The sequence below is a fragment of the Heterodontus francisci genome, chromosome 4 (genome assembly GCF_036365525.1).
Source record: "Heterodontus francisci isolate sHetFra1 chromosome 4, sHetFra1.hap1, whole genome shotgun sequence".
NCBI classification, from domain to species: Eukaryota; Metazoa; Chordata; class Chondrichthyes; order Heterodontiformes; family Heterodontidae; genus Heterodontus; species Heterodontus francisci.
In genome coordinates, this window is record NC_090374.1 from 54378916 (window position 1) to 54399155 (window position 20240).

General features: G+C 41.5%; 1 protein-coding gene across 1 annotated transcript in view; it reads right to left on the reverse strand.

Moving 5' to 3' along the window:
- Positions 1–20240, reverse strand: part of fcho2 (FCH and mu domain containing endocytic adaptor 2) — a 311078-nt gene that overhangs the window by 97954 nt on the left and 192884 nt on the right. The window contains exon 17 of the mRNA XM_068029556.1: positions 11986–12080. Within this exon, the coding sequence (XP_067885657.1) occupies positions 11986–12080 (95 nt within the window). The remainder of the gene's footprint in view (positions 1–11985; positions 12081–20240) is intronic.

Sequence of the window (20240 nt, forward strand, 5' to 3'; positions counted from 1 at the left end):
TCTACAATTTACAATTTATATCAATGATTTGGAGAGAATGAAGAGACCGAATATATGGTAGCTAAATTTGCTGATGACATCAAAATAGGAAGGAAAGTTGTCAAGAGGAGGTAAAGAGTCTACAAAAGGACATTGATAGGTTAAGTGAGTGGGCAACAATTTGGCAGATGGAGTATAACATGGGAAAATGTGAACTTGTCCACTTTGGCAGAAAGAATAGAAAGGTTGTATACTATTTAAGTGGAGAAAGATTGCAGAACTTGGTGGTACAGAGAGATCTGGGTGTTCTGCTACATGAATCACAAAAAGTTAGTATGCAGGTACAGCAAGAGATTAGGAAGGCAAATGGAATTTTGGCATTTATTGCAAGGGGGATCGAATATAAAAATAGTGAAGATTTACTGCAGCTATACAGGACCTTAGTGAGACCACATCTGGAGTACTGTGCACAGTTTTGGTCTCTTTATTTGAAAAAGGATATAATTACATTAGAAACAGTTCAGAGAAGATTCACTTGACTAATTCAGGGGATGAAGGGCCTATCTTATGATGAAAGGTTGAACAGGTTGGGCCTATACCCACTGGAGTTTAGAAAAATGAGAGTTGATCTTATTGAAGCATATAAGATCCTGAGGGGACTTGATAGAGGGAGACAAGAACTAGGGGAGACAATTCAGAATAAGAGGTTTTCCTTTAAAGACGGAGGTGAGGAGATTTTTTTTCTCTCAAAAGGGTCGTTAGTCTGTGGAATTCTCTTCCCCAGAAAGCAGTGGAGGCTGAGTCATTGAATTTATTCAAGGTTGAGTTAGATAGAATTTTGATTGACAAGGCAATCAAGGGTTATGGGGGAGACAGGTAAGTGGAGTTGAGACCACAACCAGATCAGACATGATCTTATTGAATGAAGGAACATGCTCAAAGGCCGAATGGCCTACTCCGAAGTCCTATGTTCCTATCAGCCACAATTGTACTGAATGGCAGAGTAGGCTCGAGGGGCCGCATGACCTACTCCTAGTACTTATGTTCTTGCACATCATCATTTTCTTGACGTTCGAATCAGTTCTTAATCCCCGCCTGAAGCTAAAGACCAGTTCTACGAGGAACTCCATAATATCATTAGTAGCATCCCCAATACCGCACATCTGTTCCTGCTGGGGGGCTTTAATACCAGGGCCGACCATGACTAATGGCCCTCCTGCCTTGGGCGCTATGGCATTGGAAGGATGAATGAGAATGCACAGAGACTGCTTGAGTTGTGTACCTATCATAACTTCTGCATCACCAACTTGTTCTTTCATACTAATCCATGTCACCAGGTTTCTTGGAGGCACCCAAGATCATGTCGTTGGCACCGGCTGGACCTCATAGTCACAAGGCGAGCCTCTTTAAACAGCGCTCAAATCACACGCAGCTTCCACAGTGCGGACTGCGACACTCTGGTGTGCAACAAGGTTAGACTCAAATCAAAGAAGCTGCATCAGTCCAAGCAGAACAGCCGCCCGAGCATCAACACTAGCAGAATTTCTTATCCACAGCTGTTACATAAGTTTCTAAATTCACTTGAAAAAGCCCTTCAAAACACTCCCACAGGGGATGCTGAGACCAAGTGGGCCCACATCAGAGACGCCATCTATGACTCAGCAATGAGCACCTATGGCAAACGTGTGAAGCAGAATGCAGACTGGTTTCAATCTCACTTTGAAGAGCTGGAACCTGTCAGAGCCGCTAAATGCATTGCACTGCTGAACTACAAGAAAGCCCCCAGCAAGTTAACATCCGTAGCACTTAAAGCAGCCAGAAGCACTGCACAAAGAACAGCCAGGCGCTGCGCAAATGATGACTGGCAACACCTATGCAGCCATATTCAGCTGGCCTCCGACACCGGAAACATCAGAGGAATGTATGATGGCAGTAAGAGAGCTTTTGGGCCAACCATCAAGAAGATCGCCCCCCTCAAATCTAAATCAGGGGACACAATCACTGACCAATGCAAGCAAATGGACCGCTGGGTGGAGCACTACCTAGAACAGTACTCCAAGGAAAATGTTGTCACTGAGACTGCCCTCAATGCAGCCCAGTCTCTGCCAGTCATGGATGAGCTGGACGTACAGCTAACAAAATCGGAACTCAGTGATGCCACTGATTCTCTAGCCAGCGGAAAAGCCCCTGGGAAGGACGGCATTACCCCTGAAATAATCAACAGTGTCAAGCCAGCTATATTTTCAGCACTCTACGAACTGCTTTGCCTGTGCTGGGACGAGGGAGCAGTACCACAGGAGATGCGCGATGCCAATATCATCACCCTCTATCAGAACAAGGGTGACCGCGGTGACTGCAACAACTACCGTGGAATCTCCCTGCTCAGCATAGTGGGGAAAGTCTTTGCTCGAGTTGCTTTAAACAGGCTCCAGAAGCTGGCTGTGCGTGTCTACCCTGAGGCACAGTGTGGCTTTCGAGCAGAGAGATCCACCATTGACATGTTGTTCTCCCTTCGCCAGCTACAGGAGAAATGCCGCGAACAACAGATGCCCCTCTATATTGCTTTCATTGATCTCACCAAAGCCTTTGACCTTGTCAGCAGACGTGATCTCTTCAGACTACGAGAAACGATCGGATGTCCACCAAAGCTACTAAGTATCATCACCTCATTCCATGACAATATGAAAGACACAAATCAGCATAGCGGCGCCTCATCAGACCCCTTTCCTATCCTGAGTGGCGTGAAACAGGGCTGTGTTCTCGCACCTACACTGTTTGGGATCTTCTTCTCCCTGCTGCTCTCACATGCGTTCAAGTCTTCAGAAGAAGGAATTTTCCTCCACACAAGATCAGATGGCAGGTTGTTCAACCTTGCCCGTCTAAGAGCGAAGACCAAAGTACGGAAAGTCCTCATCAGGGAACTCCTCTTTGCTGACGATGCTGCATTAACATCTCACACTGAAGAGTGTCTGCAGAGACTCATCGACAGGATTGCGGCTGCAGCAACGAACTTGGCCTAACCATCAGCCTCAAGAAAACGATCATGGGACAGGACGTCAGAAATGCTCCATCCATCAATATTGGCGACCACGCTCTGGAAGTGGTTCAAGAGATCACCTACCTAGGCTCAACTATCACCAGTACCCTGTCTCTCGATGCAGAAATCAACAAGTGCATGGGAAAGGCTTTCACTGCTATGTCCAGACTGGCCAAAAGAGTGTGGGAAATGGCGCACTGACACGAAATACAAAAGTCCGAGTGCATCAAGCCGGTGTCCTCAGTACCTTGCTTTACGGCAGCGAGGCCTGGACAACGTACGTCAGCCAAGAGCGACGTCTCAATTCATTCCACCTTCGCTGCCTCTGGAAAATCCTTGACATCAGGTGGCAGGACCATATCTCCAACACAGGAGTCCTCGAGGCAGCCAACATCCCCAGCATATACACCCTACTGAGCCAGCAGCGCTTGAGATGGCTTGGCCATGTGAGCCGCATGGAAGATGGCAGGATCCCCAAGGACACATTGTATAGCGAGCTCGTCACTGGTATCAGACCCACCGGTCGTCCATGTCTCCGCTTTAAAGACGTCTGCAAACGCGACATGAAGTCCTGTGACATTGATCACAAGTCGTGGGAGTCAGTTGCCAGTGATCGCCAGAGCTAGTGGGCAGCCATAAAGGCGGGGCTAAAGTGTGCCGAGTCAAAGAAACTTAGCAGTTGGCAGGAAAAAAGACAGAAGTGCAAGGGGAGAGCCAACTGTGTAACAGCCCCGACAGCCAATTTTATCTGCAGCACCTGTGGAAGAGTCTGTCACTCTAGAATTGGCCTTTTAGCCACTCCAGGTGCAGCTTCACAAATCACTGACTACCTCCAGATGCTTACCCATTGTCTCTTGAGACAAGGAGGCCAAAGAAGAGAACTGGTTTAGACCTGTAGAGGAAAATGGCTCCATTTTTTCTCATATGTTGATTTTAAATTTACTTTGTATTTATTTAAATTGATATCCTCTTGACATCTACCTCAACCTTCTTCTCTATCGACTTTCCTCAGAACACCTCCATACATTTGGATTGTTCTTGCTGTTCTCTGCAACCTCTCTGATGCTTACATGATTTTTTTGTAAGATAGTGACCAAACCTACATTATATATGCCAGATATGGTCTGACCAATGCGTTGATAAGCCTTAGTATAAAGTTTAGAGATTTGTACCCCACTAATTTTATATTACAATGTTCTTTAACTGCTACTTTGCATTTTACAGATATTGATAATGACCTATCTACTATGATTCCCTAAATTTAAAAGTCTCCCAATTGTTCCATTCCATACTTAAGTTGTTCTCCCAATATGTAATATTTTGCATTTATTAGCGATAAATTCAATCTGCCTTTTGTGTCAGCCCAATTGGATAACTGATCTAAATTCTTCTGCAGATTACTATTACATCTTCTGTCACTATTTTCAAACTTGACAAATTACAATTGGTTTGGCATGCAGATTAATACACAAGTACAAGCACTAAACCCTGTGGTACCCTACTCAATATCTCCCTTCTCTGCAGTCTGACATTACACCTCCCACGAGTACTTTTTAGTCAATATTTCATTCACTGCCCCATTCCACCCTGGTTTCTCATGCTTCTTAGGTAATTAGAAATTTCTCCTCTGGAGCTTTGTCAAGGCAAATCTAAATAAATAAACATAGATATACTGCCTACATGAGTAACAACATCCTATATATGCTAATGTGACAATGAAAATAATTTAAAATGAGCCTATAATGCTCATAATCTCAGTCACACTAGCCCAGCCCACAGCAAAGACCATTTACTTGCTTTGCAAGCATATTTACTGGATTTAAGACCTTTCTTTATTCGTTCATGGGATGCAGGCATCGCTGGTTAGGTCAGCAATCATTGCCCACCCCTAATTACCCTGGTCAAAGTGGTGGTGAGCTGTCTTCTTGAAGCGCTGCAGTCCTTGGGATGTAGAAAGAGAGTTCCAGGATTTTGACCCAGCGAAAGTGAAGGAATGGCGATATAGTTCCAAGTCAGGATGGCATGTGGCTTGGAGGGGAACGTGCAGGTGGTGGTGTTCCTACATATCTGCTGCCCTTGTACTTCTAGGTGGTAGAGGTCGTGGGCTTGGAAGGTGCTGTTGAAGGAGCCTTGGTGAGTTGCTGCAGTGCATCTTGTAGGTGGTACACACTGCTGCCACTGTGCATTGGTGGTGAAGGGAGTGAATGTTGAAGGTGGTGGATGGGGTGCCAACCAAGTGGGCTGCTTTGTCCTGGATGGTGTGGAGCTTCTTGAGTGTTGTTGGAGCTGCACTCATCCAGGCAAGTGGAGAGTATTCCATCACACTCCTGACTTGTGCCTTGTAGATGGTGGACAGGCTTTGGGGAGTCAGGAGGTGGGTTACTTGCTGCAGATTTCCTAGCCACTGACCAGCTCTTGGAGCCACAGCATTTATGTGGCTGGTCCAGTTCAGTTTCTGGTCAATGGTAACCCCCAGCTTGTTGATAGTGGGGGACTCAGTGATGGTAATGCCATTGGACATCAAGGGGATATGGTCAGATTCTCTCTTGTTTGTGATTGCCTGGCACTTGTGTGGTACAAATGTTACTTGCCACTTGTCCAGATCTTGCTGCACGTAGACACAGACTGCTTCATTATCTGAGGAGTTGTGAATGGTACTGAACATTGTGCAATCATCAGCGAACATCCCCACTTCTGACCTTATGATGGAGGGAAGGTCATTGATGACGCAGCTGAAGATGGTTGGGCCTGGGACACTACACTGAGGAACTCCTGCATTCATGTCCTAGGACTGAGATGACTGACCCCAACAACCACAACCATCTTCTTTTGTGCTAGGTATGACTCCAACCAGCAGAGAGTTTTCCCCGATTCCCATTGACTCCAGTTTTGCTAGGCCTTCTTGATGCGTTACTTGGTCAAATGCTGCCTTGATGTCAAGGGCTGTCACTCTCACCTCACCTCGAGTTCAGCTCTTTTGCCGATTGTGGGGGGCGGTAGGTGATAATCAGCATATTTCTAACTGTATGAACTACTTTGCAAATCAAATTAAAAGCAAATAATGTTTTGGTCTGTAAAATGGGCGATATTGTTGCATAACAGATAAATCGTAGTCAAAGAAGGTTTAACAGAAGAACTCTTGTACACTTGTACTCAACAGGATATACAACGGCACATTTGTTGGGAAAAAATCCTAATGGGTTTCAAAAGAAATCGGACAGGTTGTAGTCAAGAAATGGGATTCAAGGTTATCTAAAATGCACCACAGGAATAGGTGGGTTAGATGAACCAAACAACATTAATCTGAAGTTGTCATGTGGAAGGTTAATGCATGACAGGAACAACATATCCATTTCCATACCACAAAATGGGATTGTTCAAATCTGATCACCGATCATGGAAATTTGGCAATTTCAAATAGGAAGGCATTTAAAGATGATAGAGTCATTTGAATTATTCTCATGTAATTCAGGATTCATTTACCAATCAGACCCTGTTTCAGCTGTGCAGAATCCTGTTTATGTTATCCATCTCTTTCCTGGTTGGATCTCTAACTGTACTGTGCGGAAAAAAGATCTGTGCATGCTTGGATACATGTATACACAGTACTTGCTTCCAATAGTTAGAAAGTTAAAAATTTAGGAAGCAGAAAGGAGAAAATCTTGCCTCTCTAAACATTCAAGTTCTGATAAGGTAGGTTTTAAAAGGTGCCTTTTATAAACCAAGCTTGATTTTGCATCGAATCAAAGTACTGTGAGACTACTGCCTTCAGGAAGTCTCACTCGGCTTCTCTTTGGAATTAGCTCAGGCTCCAACTCTGGATATACGGTCTCCAGTTTAGTGTTAGTGTGAAGTGGAAATTGCTATGGTGCTAAACTTATAGTATAAATGAATAAATGCAAATCCACAAAACTCAGAAAAGCTGATTAACCATTTAAAAAAAAAAGCTGACACCGCCTCCAGAAGACTGACAACACAAAACAATTACAACTGGAAACCAGCCCTGAAAAACAGCCTATGACCAAGGGCACAGCTTCAAGGTCACTTAATAAGTTAAATTCCTCTTCATTATACTGGATTTCAGAATTTTTTTAAACATGTTTTGGGATCATACTCCACATTATTTTTCTGAGGGAAAAATGAAACTGAATGGTCTTACATATGACATACAAAAATAAGTAAAATTGTTTTGTCATAACTTCAGCTGTAGTTGAATATTCGAACCAACTGTAGCGGGAATTTGCAATATTCAAAAGTGCAAGTTTAGCAGTGATGGCTTAAACATATTTTCGAAATGGGTTGGGACATGCTCTCCCCTAGGAAAGTTAGACTTTTGAAACTTCTCAATGTTTTGAATTAAACTGCAATTCAGTATTAAGCAGAGGAAGATAGAGAAAAAGAGCTGTATCCAAAAGATGAAACTAAGTTAATTGTGTGGAAATGTAAATGGAAAATTCTAGAAATACATGATATGTGCAATGAGAGAACATTGGATCTACATGGTGATGGGAAATACAGATCAACTCAATCCTTCACCTGCATTGTAAAATCTTCAACTTGTTCCATGCAGATGGAGATTGCCATATTTGCACAGAACGTTGATGTGTAGAATTCAAAAATGCCAACACAAGCATCTATAATCCTGTAAACTCCATCAGTTAATATGTGAGGGACCTACAATTTTCAAAATTATTAAAGCTTTTTCATTCATTGAAGACCAGGTTTTTAGCAATGATATACACAGCAGTGTACAGGCAGATGCCACATAACCAACCAGATTCAGCACTGACTTGAACAGCCACAATTTCTTCAAATTTGAGTTTGCCATCTCTGAAACCTGGAAAGCATCACCTATATCAAATTAAGTGCACAGTGAAAGCATACAACTATCATAGCCCGGGCATATGTTTCAACTTCCATATAATCACTTCCCACATTGCTCCAATAGTGCCACTGGCCCAGATTTTGCAGTGGTAATGATGGAGAAACTGTCAGCATTCGCTGTCATTACGCTGTTGCAACTAACAGTAACTTCTGGTCCCGCACAAGTGCAGAATAATGCAGAAATCCAGAAGTTGCTGTCAGTGATTCCAGCTTCTCCAGACAGTGTGCTGTTGAGGAACCCTCAGACTAATATCAATGGGAGAGCTATGAATCGATGAGAACGTCCACTCTTATGCTGTTAGTCTTGTTGCAAAACTCTTGAAAAAGTTACACCTTGATGTCTGATGTGTAACTTGGCTTTTTATAGTGTTACAAGGCGTTTTGTTTTGGTATTAAAAACTTAGAATTCTGTGTGCTTTTAGAAATTGAGAAAGGATTTTCAGTGGACATTGAGACACCTGCAAATAGCTGAAATTTTTGAATATTTTGAAGGGAAGTTCAAAACAAAAGGTGAACTCTATGGATGTTTTGAAAGGAAGCTGAACTTGTACACAAGAACAGGAAAGCAGGCAATTTCAAGGAAACCAGCAAGGGGTTTGCCCTCCTCAGAGCTCCTCTTTGAATGACAAGGGAGACTCTATGTCTGGACATGTGACCTGTTTAGGAAGGTTTTGCTTTCACTTTGAACCTTTTAAAAAGCCAGCAAGTTGGACAAAGAGCAGGCATTTGAAATTTGGTTTTGACCTGCCTGGAGATCAGAGAGGAAGACCCAGAAAAAGTGCTACCTCTCTCTGTAAAGGAACCCTGCATCTCGAGAAGAAACCCTGTATTTTAAAGGTGGCAGATTCCTATTGCCTTATGTCTCTGAGGAATCCCTGTATCAAATGTGGTTACTGTTGCCTCCTGTGTTTTAAGAAATCCTGAAATCTGAAGAAATCTTCTACTGCTATTATAAATCCTAAAAAGACCTGCTGCTACACCCCTGATGAAAGACCTATATGAAACCTGCTGCAGTTGAATTGCCTTGAATGCCTACCCATCACAGACTGTTCATCAACCTCGCCTGGAAAGACTTCGAGTGGCATCCGACTATTTGACTCTGGGACACCTCACCAAACCGAAGAACCTCCTACCACAGCGTGACAAACTAAGTTATTTTATTCTTCCTTCTATTCCTATGAAGCAGCTGTCAATCAAAATCCTTTTTCCCAGGTTAACCATTTTTTGGTGGATGTATGTGTGTGCATGAGGGCTAGGAAAATAAAGAGCTTTCGTATATTGATTTATCTAATTATTGGTTAAGACTTGTTTATAATTAAATTAATTAAATAATTAATTTAAGACTTATAATAAATAGTTAATTTTGTTGTTGATTAAAGAAACCTGGTCGGTGTGCTTTATTCTGGGGGACAAATAGAGCATGCAATTGGCTGTTTTTCAGCAGGTGGGAATATTTATTGATATGCTGTGACCTGTGGAGAGGTGGGACTGAATTAACAGTGCACTCCCCCCGCCTCAGTCGTAACAATAGTGTATTAACTTCATAATGACCGCTAAACACCTTCACTGGTCTTGAAAAGCTAATTTTATATTTGTGGAATGTAAAGATTCTCCATTGTGATAAAGAAACAAACATTTTTTTTTAAGTTTGTTTATCTTCATTTAGCTTCTATCTTAATCCAATCAGTATCATTTACTTCACTATTTCTAAATTTAAATTAAAAGTGATGAATATTAAGTGCTTCTAACATCCTGGCTTACTGGATATAATTGGCTGCTTTACCTGCTTACTGACATCACTGCTGCTGCACGCCAAGCGATCCACTTGACTTGGTACCACATTTAAACTGCCATCGAGAAAGGGCAAGTCCATGCTGCAGACTTTGCTTGATCTTCGTGGGCAGCTTTCTTCAGGGTCAGCGGCGAGCACCGTTGCTTCAATGCTAACCACAAAATCTAACCCAATATTCAAGCTTTTTGGCATGTTCAAGAAGAACCTATTGTTCCTAAGGAATGCTTCAAATTTCGCACACTGTTGGCAGAACAGCCTTGGAGTCATCGGTATCAAAATGCCAAAGTAGCTTTGCATTTAGATAACATTAGCGCACTCAGAAAGCACCTTTGCCCGACTCTCAAAGCATTGTGACTTGCCTCTTTTGCACATGGGCAATATTACGCACAAGCACTTTAAGAGATAACTCACAAAATCTGTAAAGTCCTTAATATTTCAGCTAGTATGACCACAGACCTGAATCACTGATGCTTGTTCTAAACACAAGCAACTGACAACTGCAATACTCTACCCTGAAAAGGCATAAGCAGACATGTGGGTGGTGGTTGCCAGTCTGGTGCATAATCTCAAACTATAAGTAGTACTTGAATATCTAAATAATATTTCCTTTAAGTTCTTTATAATTGTATAATATTAGCACTTCTCTCGCCAGATATAAGGTAGGCTCTCCATGCATATGCTCAGAAGGGCACTTGCGTCCCTCTCATATCCTCATATTTCCCTGCATATCCTTCAATCCTAAGTGTTGGGAATCTCAAAACTACTTCCTCAGTTTTGCAAGAACCAATTTCAAATTCAACTCACAAGAAAAGATCGAAGAATGAAGACAAACAGTTGCAGTGTGAAGTTTGGAACGAACAGCCCATTTGCTCAACCCCAGCACGTGTATGACTTACACAGCTTTATGTGTCTATAATGTAAAGAATTTAGCATCTTCAATAGATCATTTAACCAGGGAATTTACTGAATAAGGATCCCTCTTTGATCCAAGAATATCCTATTCCACCAATGATGAAATGCCAATCTTAAAGTTTATTTACTTCATGCCATAATAGGTTTCTTTTCCCATTGTTTTTCAAGTTGCCCAGCACAACACATTGCTCCAGTGCCAAGCAGGTGGAATACAATTTCCATCAAGTTGTTTACTTGGATGTAGATGACTTGCATGATCACCTTTCTCTCTAATTGTCCCAGCTTTTTCTAAAGAAGTGAATTTCTCTAATCTCTTTCCTCCAAATGAAGAGGTGTTTCTGAAGTTAGGCGTAGATCACAAATAAATTTGTGTGGCTGAAATCAAGAATGCACCATATGAAGAACTGAAGAAAAAATCTCCATTTAACATTGCAGTGCAGTACATATAGTGCCTTCACAAAATTTTATGTAAGCATGTACAAAGTAACAAATAATTTGACTTTTCGGGACTTACAAGGTTAAACAGCTCAGTTGTGATACAGGAGCCCTTTTACCACCCAAAATAAAATAACTCAATCCAATATGCACAAAAGCACTTTGTGTGACATATGAACTACTTTCTGTTGTCCAAATCCATTGCGCTAAGTTTTCTGACTGATTTCAGATGATTTCAAGTTGGGGATATGCTCCACATCAATCTTTTTTTCATCTGCAACTTTCAACAGTTATTTAAGAAGGATGATTTCACCTTCCACCCCAACTGATTTTAAGTATAAAAGGAATGGGTTCTAATACACTGTGGTACTGGTGTTTATGCTTTTACCTCAAAATGATTGATAGATTGTATTTATGTTATCCACAATTGGTAGAATTATCCTTTAAAAACATGTATTTTGAGTATCGCAACTTAAATATAGAATACTTTAAAATCAATTTTCTGAATGAAGTGACTGCTTGCAGTACCCAAATAAATTTCCTACTTCACTGTGGTAAAAACAGTCAGAAGAGTTAACAATTGCACTGCCTTTGCTGCATTTTATTAAACTGACAGCAGCCAAAATCTCTCACATGCACTGTTAAAATCAAAGAAAGTGCAGTAGCAAAGAGAAAAAAAATCTTTCAGGAAAACTGGGTTTATGATCAACTGAATACTATCACCATTTGTCAATGGCATTCTACTTATGAGATCAAATGAAAAATTTAGCAACGGTTTAATGCTTTTATCGCATTATTTGGCATGACATACTGATAGCAATGATACAGTAGTATGGAAATTTATTAACATGCATAAAAATCATACTCAGCTTGAAAATGCCATATACAGTATTACTCTACTTAAAATATTTACACCATTGAGCAACGTTAGAAACTGAATATTCACCTGATGAAGTAGTTGATGTGGATGAAGACGAGGAATCAAGTGGAGGTCCAAACAATGGATCCAGTGAAAACAGGTCATTATTGACCCTTTTGGCACTATATGGTTTAAGTAAAAGTGGAAAGTTTTAATTTATTGCACTATTCTAATAATTAGACATTATTTTCTGCAGTTAATTAATCCTGATGTTTCTGTTTTAATGTCTATAATAAAACTCCCATCCTTAATCTATTTACTGATGCTAGTACGATTAGTAACATTTTGGGAAAATGGACCCAGAAAGAGAGAGAGAGACCCGAATTTAGTATTGGGTAGGAAACCCCACCCACCGGCCGAAACGTTGGTGGTGAGCCCGCCTCCACTGGGCCTGGGGAGCCACACTGGGATTTTTCGCTCCCCATGCCCTTAATTGGCCTTGGGCGGGACTTCCACCTCCTTGAGGCTGGTAGTCCTGCCTAATGGAGCTGCCAGGCAATCAGCTGGCCGGCAGCTCTTAGTCCCAGCAGTGGCCACTGCTGGGACTACACACAGCCATCGAAGACAAAGGGTGCCGATCAGGAGGGCACCACCACCCCCCAACCCCCCCACCCCACAAGAAGGCCGCCAGGTTTTACCTGCCGGTGTTCTTGGGGCCTTTGCTATTCATGAGAGGAGGCCCTTCAGTGGCAGTTAATTGGCCACTTAAGGACCTTGATTGGCCTGGGGCAGGAGGCGGACTGTTTCTCATCATCGCCACCAAACATAAAATTGCAGCAGGGGAGGGAAGGCATCGGGAACGGCCTGCCCTGCCTCCCACTCCATTTTATGCACCCACCATACCACCCCCCCCCCCCCACCCCCCGCCCACTCATTGGGAGCCTTATAATTCTGGACAGAGTTATTTACAGCGTAAAGGAAGCTAATTGGCCCATCAAGTCCATGTCATTTCTCCGTGGAGCAATCCAGTCGGTCCCATTCCCCTGCTCGATCCCTTTCGCCCTGCAAGTTTCATTCACCATAAAAGCTTTTCACATGTGGATCATACCTTTTCATCCAAATGCATCATCAACCATAAATATGTAATCATTGTTTAGTTATGCATTTCCATTTACATGAAGCCTTATCATATCTGTCAAAGTCTCAATGTGCTTCATATGCAATGAAATACTGAGTCACTTAAGTAGTCAAATATAGGAGTCAATATGCACACAGTAAAATTTCATTAAAAAACAAAATGAGTAATCAGTTAATCTATTTTGATGTTAAAATGTTATGAGTGCGCCTATTTTTTGTAAAATATGTTCTTAAGGATGTATAGGTGAATTATGGACATTGATTCATTGGAAGCTTGAAGAGATGCTGAACTTTTGTGGGGTTTTTTTCCAAAAAGAGGTCACCAGATGTTTCCTGGACTTTGCTTGTAAACAAGCCCTTTCTTGAAGGCACCTGTTTGAAGATAATTACCCAGCTTGTTGTTTTGACTTGCAGAAGATGTTTCCGGAGAAGCAACAGGTCAAGATTTATAGGGGTCAGGAGGCTTGATTCTTGTGACATTGTTTTGTTTCGCATTGGACAGCGAGTTGGAGTGTAAACTGCATGGAAGACAGTTGGTTTTTTGCCTGTCAAGGAAACCCAGCTTATCTTTTTCTCTCTCTTGGAAAGAAACCCTGTGTATCCAATGTGTCATTCTCCTCTTTCCTGTATTTGAAGAAACCCTACATATCGAATGTGTGGGAACTGAAACCCCTGTTGCCACATTTCTGCTGTAAGGCCAATCTGAAACCTCTGTTGCTGCATTTCCTGAAAGCCTACCCAAACTGATCTTGAACATCACCTGGAATATTGTGTGTGCGTGCGTCTGTGCGAGCGAGGGGCTAAGGTAAAAAAAAAAGGAGCTTTTATAGTTCAATATGTCTTTATTCTTTACTTCATTACTGGTTAAGGTTTGTTTTATAATAAACTGATAATGTTGTTGTTCATTAAAGAAACCTGGTTGGTGTGTTTTATTCTGGATAAAATAGAGTATCTGACTGATCATATCAGAAAGTGGGAAAATTTAAATATATGTTGTGACCTGTGAAGATGTGGGACTAGAATAAACAGTGCACTCCTCCAGCCTCGGTCATAACAATGTTGACTAGGAATTTTGTTGAGGGATGAAATGTTAACCAGGAGAACAGTAAATCGCCACACTCTATCTTGAAAAGTGCCACAGGATCTTTAATGTTCCATGAGCCACTGGAAGTGGTAAATGGAGCCTTGGTTTAATGTCTCAAGAATGTCATCTACATAAAAACATACGAATTAGCAGCAGGAGTAGGCCACTCGGCCCTTCGAGTCTGCTCTGCCATTCAATAAGTGCATGCTAAACTGATTACTCCACATTTCCACCTACCCCGATAACCTGCATCCCCTTGCTTACCAAGAATATATCTACCTCTGCCTTAAAAATATCCAAAGACTCTGCTTCCACCGCCTTTTGAGGAAGAGAATTCCAAAGACTCTCAACCCTCAGAGAAAAAATTTCTGCTCATCTCTGTCTTAAATGGGCGACCCCTTATTTTTAAACAGTGATCCTTAGCTCTAGATTCTCCCACAAGGGGAAACATCCTTTCCACATTCACCCTGTCAAGACTCCTCAGGATTTTATATGTTTCAATCAAGTCACCTCTTACTCTTGTAAATTCCAGCGGATACAAGCCTAGCCTGTCCAATTTTTCCTTATAAGACAGCCCACCCAGTCGAGGTATTAGTCTAGTAGTACTGCCTCCATCACATTTAAAGCATTCCTTAAATAAGGAGACCAGTACTGTACACAATACTCCAGATGTGGTCTCACCAATGCCCTGTAAAACTGAAGCATAACCTCCCTTCTTTGGTATTCAATTCCCCTCGCGATGAACAATAACATTCTATTAGCTTTCATAATTACATGCTGTACCTGCATACTAACCTTTTGCAATTCATGCACTAGGACACCCAGATCCCTCTGCATCTCAGAGCTCTGCAATCTCTCACCATTTAGATAATATGCTTCTTTGTTATTCTTCCTTCCACAATGGACAATTTCACACTCGCCCACATTATACTCCATTTGCCAGGTCTTTGCCCACTCACTTAACCTATCTATATCCCTTTGTAGCTCCCTTATGTCCTCTTCACAACGTACTTTCCTACCTATCTTTGTGTCATCAGCAAATTTAGCAACCGTACCTTCGGTCCCTTCATCTAAGTCATTACATAAATTGTAAAAAATTGAGGCCCCAGCACAAATCCCTGTGGCACACCACTCGTTACATCTTGCCAACCAGAAAATGACCCATTTATGCAAACTCTGTTTCCTTTTAGCTAGCCAATCTTCTATCCATGCCAATATGTTACCCCTACACCATGAGCTTTTATTATCTCTGCAATGCAGCACTCTCTCAACACTACTGAAATGTCAGTTTAGCTTGTAGGTTCAAATTCTGGATTGAGATTTTAAACCAAAACTCTCAGTTCTCAGAGACAAGACTGTAATCACTGAGTCTAGCTGAGACTATAAACATCATATCGAGACCTTTGAGTTCCATCAGCATGCAAGTTCAAAGGAAGAAATTACACCAGAATCTTGGTGCCTCCCCTTTTGTGGATTCAGAGATCCCTTGCCTAAAAAGAAACTTTCTCTACCTTTTTATGACTTCTAATAATTAAATACTATCCAGATTCAAACAGATCCAATGCACATATTTTAAAAATTACGAGGCCAAAAAGAGCTACCTGAACCCTAATTATGAACAATAATGTTTTTACTTTTTGGTCTTGGCATGTTGGAAAAGTTGTATAGCTGAGCATTTTCATATTTCAGATTTCCAGCATCCACAGTATTTTGCTTTTATTTTTGTATATATTATCTATCCCTAGGTATGTTGAAATGGTGCTGGTGGTGGGACCCACCCCCAAAATGGCATTAGGTAAGAGAATCCAGGATTCTGACCCACTGATGAAGTAGAAACTATGACGTCTAAGGTAGGTTAGTGTGCGACTTCAGTGGTGACCTTGTAGGTGATGGTGTTTCCATAATATTTCTTTTTTATTCTCCTTTGTGGCAGAAATCACATGCCAGGAAGTAACTGTCAAAGTAACCTTGGTGAGCTGCTGCAGTGCATCCTCCAGATTACACATACTGCACTGGTGGCGGAAAGGGTGTACACCGACGCCACTGGCAGGTACACCAATTAAGTGTTCTGTCCTGGATGGTGTTAAACCTCTAGTGTTATTATTGCTGCACCTAGCCAGACAAGTGGTCAGTATTTAATCACACACCTGACTTGAGCCTTGTAAATGCTGGAGAGATTATAAGAGGCCAGGAAGTGAGCCACTTGTCAGAGTGCCCAGCCTCTGCCCTGCTCTTGCTGATATGGCTGGTGCAACATCTGTTAATGATGCTCTCCAGAATGTCAATGGCGGAGGAGTTGGCAAAAGTGGTGCCACTGAAGGTAAAGGGGGGTTAGCTGGTCTTCTGCTTGTGCAAGATGGTTATTACATAGCATTTATGTAGTGTGATAGTTACTTGCCTCTTGTCAGCCCAAGTCTGGATATTATCTAGGTCCTACTATAAGCTGACAAGGGCTGCTTCTGTATTACAGTAGATATGAATGGACCTGAGCACTGTGGAACTGTCTGTAAACTGCCCCATACTAAAATCTCTTTGATGGAGAGAAGGTCATTATTGAAAGAGCTGAAGATGTTTGAGCTCAGGAAACTGCCTGAACTGACCTGCAATATGAAAAGAAATAGATGAGGAAATTGCAGATGCATTAGTTATAATTTTCTAAAGCTCTCAAGATTCAGGATTGTGGCTTTGGATTGGAAAATTGTTTGTCCATTATTTAAGAAGGGAAGGAGAAAGCAAGTAACTATCGACACATCAGTTTAACATCAATTCTGGAGAAGGTACTGGAATGTGTTACCAGAGACAGTGACTGAGCACTTGGACATGAATGAACTGATCTAATTATGGATCTGTGAAGGATAAGTCGTGTCTAACTAATCCAGTTGAATTTTTGAGGAGGTCACTAACATGAATAGAGGTATGCCAAAGGATGTTGTCTGTACGGACTTTGAAAAGGAATTGATAAGATATCATAATGAAAGCGTACTGAACTGGCGGTTCCCTTGTAGGAAGGAACACAGAAGCAGGAGTAGGCCATTCAGCCCAGCAAGCCTGCCCCGCCATTCAATACAATCATGGCTGATCATCCACTTCAATGCCTTTTTCCCACACTATCCTCATATCCCCTTGTGACATAGGTTGGAAAGTAGGAGACTGAGAGTAGAGATAAAGTGAAGGTTCTGATTTGCAAGATGTGACAACTGGTGTTCCCTGGGGATCTATATTGGGGCCTCAGATTTGTAACACATATATTAATGGCTTGGATGAAGGAAGAGAGAATTGGATATCCAAGCTTGTAGATGACACTGAGTGAGAAGATACAGTAAGTGGTCTAGATGGGAGCAGGAAGCTACACAGAGATACATATATCTGAAGTAAGTGGGCAAAACTTTGGCAGATGGAGTTCAATGTGGGGAAGTGTTAGACCACCCACTTCGGATCTGAGAATGATAAATTACAATAGTTCCTTAGTGGTGAGAGACTAGGAGCTGCAGATGAGCAAAGGGATTTAAGTATCCATGCACACAAATCACAAAAAGCTGGCGTACAGGTACAAAAACCCCCTTAAAAAGTATTTAAGGGGTTGTAATACAAAAGTGAGGAAGTGATTCTTCAGTTCATAGGGCCTTGATCAGATTGTGTTCAGTTTTGAGTATCAAACCTCAGGAAAGATGTATTAGCCTTGGAAAGAATCAGCACAGGTTCATGACCAGGACTTAAAGGGTTAAACTGATGACAGGTTGTATTTCCTTAAGTTTAGAAAATTGAGGGTGTTCTAAGAGATCTTTATGATGATGAAGGGATTCAACAGGTTCATAATGAGAAACTATTTCTTCTTGTGGGGGCATCCAAAACAAAGGGGCACAATTTTAAAATTAAGCTAAATCAGTTAGGGGTGAAATCAAGAGGCATTTTTGCACTGCTCCTGCACAGGAGCCCTTGGAGCAGGCTTTCAGCTACCCCTTCAAGAACACCCTGACGCAGGTTCACACGGCCTTCTCCCAGGCTTGCCAGCTGAACATGCTGGCCATGCGTATGCATTAGTCCCCAGCCATGTAGCACAGCCTGGTCTCCAATCGTCTCGGCCATCCCTGCCATTGGACAAAGACCTTGCTTCGCTCGGACCATGCGGTAGTCGGTGTGCAATGGCCACCCCACGTTAAAAGAACCCACACACAGGCATCTTCCACCCCCTCAAAATGAATCTTCGGGACCTGGAGTATCAGGATTGGACAATTCAGTTACCTAATGACTCACAACCCTGGAGTGGAAGAAAGTCATCCTCGTTCCCGAGGGACAGCTTAAGAGGAGATCTTTTCACGCAAACTGTATGAGATTCTGGAACTCTTTTCCCCAAAAAGCTGTGGATTCTGGGTGAATTGTAATTTTCAAGACTGGCTGATAAATTTTTGATAGGTAAGGGATATTTATAGAATGAAGGAAGGTAAAATGAAGCGGATAAACAGATCTGCCATTATCTAACTGAATGGTAAATTGCCTGCTCTTGTTGCTATGTTCTGGGTAGTTATGATTGGCCTCCAACCACCACTGTCATTTTTTTTGCAACAGGTATATCTTCAACCATTGCAGGATTTTCCCCTTGACCACATTCAAAAGTTTTACCAGGGCTCTTCTGTGCTATACTTAATCAAATACTGCCTTGATGTTAAGGGCAGTTTTATCGCCTCACCTGTAGCATTCCATTCTTGCATCCATGTTTGGATCAAGGCTGTTATGAGGTCTGGCGGAATCCAATCTTCCATCAATGAGCAGATTACTGCTGAATGGAGAGAGGAACTTCGTAACCCAGGTTAGATTTATCCTGCTTTCTGTGAACAGGACATACCTAAGTAATCTTTAACATTGTGAAGTGGATCCCCATATCACAGCTGTCCCAGATCAGCTTCACTAGGGAAGCAGTTACCTCTGGTACACAGTCTTTAGCACTGGAAGCAGGACCTTGTCAGGAACTAGTTTTGAACTTTACATAGATCTTTTTGTTTTACAGTAAAATCTGCTATTGCAGTATACAAAAAAGTTTGATTTTTTGGGGGATCCATGTAACTCAGGCATCTGTATCCTGGCCAAATATATCCATCAACCAACATGACTAAAATAGATTACCTGGTTATTTATCTTCTTGCTGTTTGTAGGACTTTGCTGTGTGCAAATTGGCTTTCCCATCTGCCTACAACAGTGACTATATTTCAAAAGTACTTCACCACTGTGAAGTGCTTTAGAATGTCCTGAGATCATGAAAGGTGTTATATAATTGCAGGTTCTTTATTTCTTACTGATGTGTTAATGGATGCATGGTAATGAAGATGATTACCAGACTAAAATCAAAAATTCCTGGAGATTACAACTATTAAAATTCATTTTGTAGATTTAAAAAAAATAATTCCTTCAAAAATTGCAATTCATCCCTGTTCTGCATGCATCACATAGTGAGCCTACATCTGTCTCTAACTCCTGGCACTGAATGTTAAGTGTAAGAACTGCCCAGACCTATTGTTACATGATTTGAAGAACTATTAATAAACTCTGCTGTTTCTCTCTACAGATGCTGCCAGACCTGCTGAGTATTTCCAGCATTTTCTATTTTCTTTCAGATTTCCCACAGTATTTTGCTTTTGTATCAGTGTTTAATTCACTGCCACTTCCCTTCCAGGAATGTACACTTCTGCTCTTCTCTCATGAACAGCATTAAATGACTATTCATCTATTCCAGCTGCAAAAAATAAATGCTCTGAAGACACTACGCAGAATTTCTTCACAATATACTAGGGATTTTCATAATTTGCCACTTTAAAAAAAATACATTTTTTTGTAGCCAGCATTACTTTTTAAATCAGAAAGGATAAGAAAATGAGGTAACATATCAATTTTTGTCTGATGCAAGTGATGAATATCAGAATTACTGAAGCTAATGACTAAATGTCTCATAACATATTCAAGGTTACTACCACAGCTAAAAGAACAATAATTTACTCAATATAGCCTAAACATCAGTAGTCACTATTGGTTTTATTATCCTGTTCAGCAAAATAAAAAGTGGGGAAAAATTCACATTTTGTCAAGTCTTAAGCAGCTCATGGGGTGCAGTTTATGATCTCAACAGGAA